Here is a 7225-nt window from a genome sequence, read left to right as displayed (position 1 = left end):
AGTCCCATGGAGGAGATTTGGATATGGCTGTGGGAAGGAAGAGGGCTAAAATACTCAAGGATGGAGCACTGCCACGTTTCCTGGACAATAGATTACAGGGGTTTGAGGAGCTCACCAGTGCAAGGAAACACTTTGCATCAGCTCACAGATAACGTGCAGTGACAGACAGCAGTGGAAGTGCTTATTTCATCTTGCACAGTTCTGCACTGAATGCTTCAAGCACACAACAATCATTTCTGTCACACAGGTTGCAAACCAAGGCATCAGATGAGTAGATATTTTACACGTTTATCTTCTGCAGTTTAGTTTGCTTGGGTTTTCAAATCCTGTGCAAGAGTTTCCTATTACCATCTTGCAGAAGTGATTTGACTGGAAGCTGTTTGACTGCATTTGACTCTTGCCAGCTTATATGGGGCAGAACTGAATTTATGATGTATCTTGTGCTTGTGCCATGATTTCACAATTATTGTACCTATTTCATAAATCCAGTGAAGTAATTCGGGGAGTAAAAGTATTAGACAAAGAATTCTCTTCTTCCTTGCTGAAAGCACAGGTTAGAACAGCTGTCTGCAGTCCTGGGACCTGGAGAATCTGAGCTCTGACACCATAGATTCAGTAAGATCTATGGATGTTAATGAACCTTTTTCTTCTCTTCGACATCAGGAGCATGCAGAGGCATTCTGCTGATTTATCAGAAATGTGGATGATTTTTCTTTGCATTAGAATTGAAAAGAAGGGTTCTTTAGGAGGAAGCTGCCTGAGCTGAATGTGGAGTAGAAAGTGTAGGAAGATATGAAAATGTGAGAAAGGAGGAATGGTTGTTTTATTTCTTGGTTTCATCTGCATCAGCATTACCACAGAAATAGTCTTCTGGATAGTTATTATCTTACCAAATGTAAAGCAGAGACACCTCAAGAAATGCATTTGATTTGATATATAATACATAAGTTTTATATAGTCTTATCAGATGCATTTTGTATAATCTAGTTCTCTCTTTTCCCCCAGGCCCATGTTAATGGAAACCTTTAATAATGTAGTTGATGAGCATTACTGTCGTGCTTTTGATCCTAGGAACATGTTCATCCCATCAATATCGTACTTCACGCTGAAAAAAGAAAGGGAATTATACACCTGCTTCTGTTCCTGGGGTATGAAAAATCCATACTCCAGTGGAGATGATGAAGAAATGACATTGGCATTGAAGACCTTTTAAGATCCTCCACATCTCAAAGGCCAGCCCTCTTACAATGCCTCATCTCTTTTGTTCCTCTTGGAGGCACAAAGGAGATAGATGAAATCTGACCTTCTTTCACCTGTTTGGGATTTTCCCTTGTGTGAAGAGATCTAAGAAACTACCAGTGAGGCTGGAATAGGTGGCTGAGATAAGCCTCTCCCCTTATATCCTGGGGTTTTTTTTCCAGCACATCTCCCTTTTTGCCTCTTTTATTTCTGCTGAGCCAAGTGGAGAGGTGATAGAAAACCAAACCAAAACCAAATTGAGCTCATGGCGCTAGAGAAAGATCTTCAAAGTTAAATACATTCGAAGGAAGAAACAATTGTGCACAACATGTTCCAAATACACAAGCCCATTAAGGACTTGCAGTTAACTCTGGGTATGATCTCGCTGTTGTATGATAAGAAGTTCATGACTTCTCTACCACTGAATATTTAGAAGAAAGAGAAAGGTGGCTCTGGGCAGGAAAATCTGCAGCCTTGCAAGAAAGAAAGGACTTATTCATGGTGTATAGATGTTATCAGAAATAAATGTGATGCACAAAGAAAACACAGCATCTCTGAATCACAAGTCCAGGAGTATGTCTAGAGCTATAGAGTGATCAGAGCATGCGTGTTTGGCTGTAGCATCTCATGTGAGTGAAACTGTTGGACCAGCACTTTGCAGAAGCGTTTTGGTGCCCACTGGCACCAAAATAGGATGTTCAAATCTTTCACCAAGTACAAAACATATAAAATGAAGAGCTGAACAATTTTGGTGCTCAGGTAAAGAGCAGTTTTATTGCTTTAGCAGTTGGTATTTCTACCTTCTATAGTTCAGGTGAACAATAAATACAATAAATAACTTTTCTGTTCCCCGTTCTTATCAAAGGATTATGGGGCTTTTTTTAAGCTTTTTTAAATTATGTATATTGATTTCTTGATAGGTCCTCAGGATTTTAGTCAAAAATTCCTTCACGTTTCCTTTGGTCTTGTACTGGCATTGAGTCCCGTTCGCCAGGCTCTGTGATGGGAGGAAGAACAAAGATCGGGTTACCAAAGGTTCCATAAAAATAGAAAGGATTTAGATGAAACAGTTAAAATAGACATTCTTTGGAGCTAAGCAGAGATGGCAAAAGCAGTTCCTAAAGAGCTGTTCCTTGAGCGGTGAGTGCCTTTTTGTGGTGACTAAGGTGACAGCTGTCATATAGGTATAAGTGAAATCATTTCAATGAGGCTGTTTCAACCTGGCAGACAGGGCAGATAGAGCTGTAGGAGAAGATGAGTAAGATAAGGGCAATGGGGCTGCTCGGTGTCGCAATCCCATTCTAACAATATTCCCCCTTGCAAGTTTGAGGCTAGCTAAAAGGAGCTTGCAACGCTGCTGCATCAGCATCTTCTGTCTCACTGGGTTACACAACAGTTCTGCTCACTGTAAATAAAGGATGTTTCACTGCCTGAGGAAAGTCATCTGGGGATCTTGGAGTCTTCCTGAGCATCATCACAAGTCTGAGGATGCTGCAGGCCGCATCAGTATTCCAGGCCTGAGCATCCCTGAAAGAATTGCAGCTTCGGTAGAATTAATGCTCCAGAAGAGAATGATCCTATGCCTGCTGGTCCCCAGCACATCTACTCTCTGGTTATATATCATTGCTGTTTAGAGTACGAACACATTTGAGAAAGGAGAATAGAAAAGCAAATTAAATGAAGCTCCTCTCCCAGAGGTGTTTAAAGGTTCTCATGCTAAAGGGATCTGGAGAAGGGAAATGGCACAGTGGGGCAGAACCCATCTCCCTGCTTCCTCTGCCAATTTTAATAGCTTTCCCTCCCCTCATACATGTTGCAGCTATCATACTTGGCTCCTACATAGAGCAGTTATTTACAATACATTTCAAATCGATCAGACACTTAGGTACACATATTTAAATTATTAAAAAATCCTTTCTTTTGTAAAAGATAGACAAACATCTATAGGAAAGTAGGAAAAGTCTTACTTCACAGAGGTTTCTGTCCAGTTGAATCTGAAAGCTTCGTTTAAGCCTTTCAACTACTGCATTGGAAGATATGTTGTGTTTCAGCATGTGTTCGGTTCCTTCCACAAAGCATGGCAGTTCGTGGCCAGGCTGTTCAATGAAGAAAAAGGTAGAATGCATTTTGTGTATTCCTAACTGTGGCAGGATGTCACCATCAAATGTGACCTATTCTGCCTTCACTAGCATCACTAGCATCCACAAAAGGAGTTAGACCAATTCCCAAACACAGATGTCATAACTTCACCTGATGCAAGCTCAACACATTTGGTCTTAATCATTGGCTTCTATTGAAAACTGGTACATGGACTCTGGGGAGTTTGTAAAACGCTGAATCATCATGTATGCCGTATGAAGCTCCTGTCACCTCTCTCAGAAAACCTCACATGGTAACTTTTTGAAGTGTAGTTTCAGCCAATGCTGGGTTTCCCCATACTTGAGGAGGCTTATGAAAGTGAAATTGTGTTAGATACACCTAGAGCTAAGCATCTGAGGCCTGACAGCTCTGGCCCAGGTTCACTTAGTCTTTGGCATGTAACCATAAACCAAAGGCTTGCAGAGATTTTCAGAGCAAGAGCCAGCATCTTTTGATTTATGAGTGAAGCCCCCAAGGCTCTGTTTGGCTGGGCTTGGTTGACTGCACTGATGATGGGCAGACTTCTGCTTCCCTCCCTACCACTATACATCAAGCGCAGTTTTGCTGCTACTACTGCATTAAAAGCTTCCTCATAACGAGAAGCAAAAGTTGTATAAGGAGCAGCATGAGCAAAATCAACTCAGTTAATACTGAACTTCTCTAACACCTACAACAGCTTAAAATCAGTACTTACCTCAGCAATGGGAAGGCATGAACATGACTGAAAATAAAAAGAGTGAGCGTTAAGATCCAGCATTGGTAGCATTCAGCACACAAATACATTCTCATGATGTTCTCCAAAGTGATGTACTCACATTGACAGCTGTCTCCCTACAGGGGCAACTCGGAGGACTTTCCTGCTGAAAGAACAAGTGAGAAGTCAGTATTTATTGCCACTCACTGCACCAGCTTTTACAGAGGGCAGGTGCTAAACTTACAAGCAGGAGTTTTGTATGCCGGATGATTTCACGGACGCTGCAGTTCTGTGCTTGTACACAGAGCAGCAAGCAAGAGAAGAGGATGTATGGCAGCATGCTGGCATTCATGTGCAGCTCAGTCTGGTGGGTGACAGCAGAACAAGAGGGCACTCCTTTTAATTGAGTCTTCACAAAATTCCCATTCTAATAGGGAAAAACCCAATCATAAAACTGATACCAGGTGCCCACTGTTTTTTTCCCACTTCGCTTGGACAGCATCAGACGTGGAATTGAGTCACCTACTGCAGTGACTTTGCTTTCGTACAGTGGAAATTCACAGCTGCTCCTCATAAGTGATTAATTTGAGCATTATGATATCACACCCCAACAGGAAACAATGGCTAAAAAGCTACAAAAGCTTCTTGTTTTCAAGTGTGGGGTTTGTCTCCGGTGCTCATGTAAATTATAGTTCCGTGAAAGCGAAGAGACGGTCGTGTTCACCATGGCCAAACTTGCTGAGAAAACAAGAGGACAGGCTGGATTCCCCCTGGATTCAAAGCAGGCACTTTCTCAAGGAAGGTGGGTGATGCTGCAGGGGGTCTGTTGTGCAGTGCAGAAGTCATCACACTGAATTACAGCTGCTGCATCCAGACAGCGATTCCATAATCCTTGGCTGGGATCCCAACGCTCCCGAGTGCACATGCACCGATGCGCTGATAAGGATCAGGCCCTCAGAGCAAACACACACTGCAATGTCACATTCCACCCGTTGCCTTTGGAGCAGAAAGGAGTGGATGCAGTAATAATCCCAAGTGACCAGAATGGTCAAGAGAACTTGGAAGTTCTCTCTGATGGAGTCTCCAAATCAGGTTGAATGCCTGGTAGAGCTTTCTCTGGCCACAGAGGTTTCCTCTTTTCCACGGTGCACACCTTGGCACAGCAAGTGGCAACCCTTTTAGACCCTTAAGAGTTGACTTTTAAGCTTCCCTGCTGCTATGCCATAGCAGCAAGCTCAAGCAAGCAGCAAGCTCAAGCTCCAAAAGCTTGAGCCTTCTGCTGGTCAGTCCGGCTGGAGGATGAGTGCAATCCCTCTGGAAGCTATCCTGGAAAGAGAAAACATCGGGTTGCAATCTGATGGGTGTTTTCCCTGGCATTTGCCTACCAGCAAGGGATTCATTTGATGAGCACAGCCCTGCTGCCTGCCTGCACTGCAAGGGGAGTGGAGCAAGATCTGCTTGCTGCTCCTCTGCCTGGCTGCTGCACACCCAGCTCCCGGCTGGGGAGGATGCTCCCTGCCTTCTCTTTGAAGTTTGTGCTTGGGTGATTTAATGTGGGAAGTGTGCATCCCATTAGGCAGCTACAGCTTTCACACAGGCCCCAGGGAATACCTAGAAGCAGCCAGGGGCCCTCCCTTGGCAAGTTAAATCTGGCAGCTTTCAAAAGGCATATTGTGGGGATGGATGCCACTCGCTGAGCCAGGCAGTGGCATCTTTCAAGGCACTGGATGATGATTAGTGAAGGGCTAAAATCATTGATTTGTGATTGAGAGCCTGTGATTCCCTGAAAATCAATGAAGAGGCTTCTGGGATGAGTAGGTCTCCCTTGAGGAAACAGCTTTTTGCTCAAGCAAAGCAATGGGCGTACTGCTCTCTGTTTATTCAGCCAGTAAAGCCCCTCGGCAAGAGCTGGAACAATTAGCTCAAAGCATCCATCCCTGAAGGAAATGAATTATGTGAGTAATATTTGTGCTTACAACACTTGGTTTCCCAGATGGTCGAAAACCCGATTTTACATGGTTTTAAAGGGAAGAATTCGCAAACATCTTTGATTTAGCCCAAGGTTGTGCAAGGGATATGGTAAAAAGCCATAAGGAGACAGGGACAAGGGGCTCTTCATGACAGCCAGGAGGTTTTCAGCAAAATACATTCATTAGAAATACCATTTAGCCCAGTAACTGCATGTAATTACATCCACTGGGCAGTGAGCAGCTCAGACAACTTCTACCAAGGCCTATAGCCCAAAAGGATGAGATGCGTGTATTTGTTATGAGTTGAAACTCAGAATGGCAGAGCTGCTCCCCGAGCCTGTGGTTCCTCCCCATAATCTCCATCTGCCAGCAGTGCCAGTGTTATCTCTACATCTTTCCATATCTATTTGACTGCTTAGTGAGATCTGTCTCACTCTGTTGTTGCTCCAGGGCAAAGAGGTGACAAGAGAAGCTGTATTCCATTCACAGCAGAAACTACCAGAAGTCAAAATGGCAGAGAAAGAACTTCCCATGTATTGGTTAGAGCAGCAGTGGATTGGGCACAGAAGAGTGTGATACTGGTTATGGCTTCTCTTTGAAGAATTTAGGTTCTATTCCAGCATTTAGAGACTGATCTGGTTCGCGACCATCTTAAAAACCTAAACGTACACGAGTCCATGGGACCTGACAAAATCCATCCGCGGGTCCTGAAGGAGCTGGCGAATGAAGTTGCTAAGCCGCTGGCCATCATATTTGAAAGATCATGGCAGTCAGGTGAAGTTCCCGACAACTGGAAAAAGGGAAATATAACCCCCATTTTCAAGAAGGGGAAAATGGATGACCCAGGGAATTACAGACCAGTCAGTCTCACCTCTGTGCCTGGCAAACTCTTGGAGCAGATTCTCCTGGAAGGCATGCTAAGGCACATGAAAAACAAGGAGGTGGTTGGTGACAGCCAGCATGGCTTCACTAAGGGGAAATCCTGCCTGACCAATTTGGTGGCCTTCTATGATGGGGCTACGAAACTGATGGACAGGGGCAGAGCAGCTGAGGTCATCTACCTGGACTTGTGCAAAGCCTTTGACACTGTCCCACATGACATCCTTGTCTCTAAATTGGAGAGACATCAATTTGATGGGTGGACCACTCAGTAGATAAAGAACTGGTTGGATGGCTGCACACG

The 7225-nt window shown here is 44.1% G+C and overlaps 1 protein-coding gene across 1 annotated transcript; it reads right to left on the bottom strand.

Moving 5' to 3' along the window:
• Window positions 1-2098: 2098 nt before the first annotated feature.
• LOC308226020 (uncharacterized protein) lies at window positions 2099-4424 on the bottom strand (the record flags this gene model as incomplete). Its single annotated transcript, XM_080627307.1, has 4 exons — window positions 2099-2236; window positions 3207-3335; window positions 4073-4099; window positions 4317-4424. The coding sequence occupies 4 exons, from the start codon at window positions 4422-4424 to the stop codon at window positions 2099-2101; spliced, it is 402 nt and encodes a 133-aa protein (XP_080483433.1).
• Between the last annotated feature and the right edge of the window lie 2801 nt (window positions 4425-7225).

Source organism: Psittacula echo, assembly GCF_963264785.1.
Source record: "Psittacula echo genome assembly, chromosome: 11".
Taxonomy (NCBI): Eukaryota; Metazoa; Chordata; class Aves; order Psittaciformes; family Psittacidae; genus Psittacula; species Psittacula echo.
This window is presented reverse-complemented; position numbering and strand designations above follow the sequence as displayed.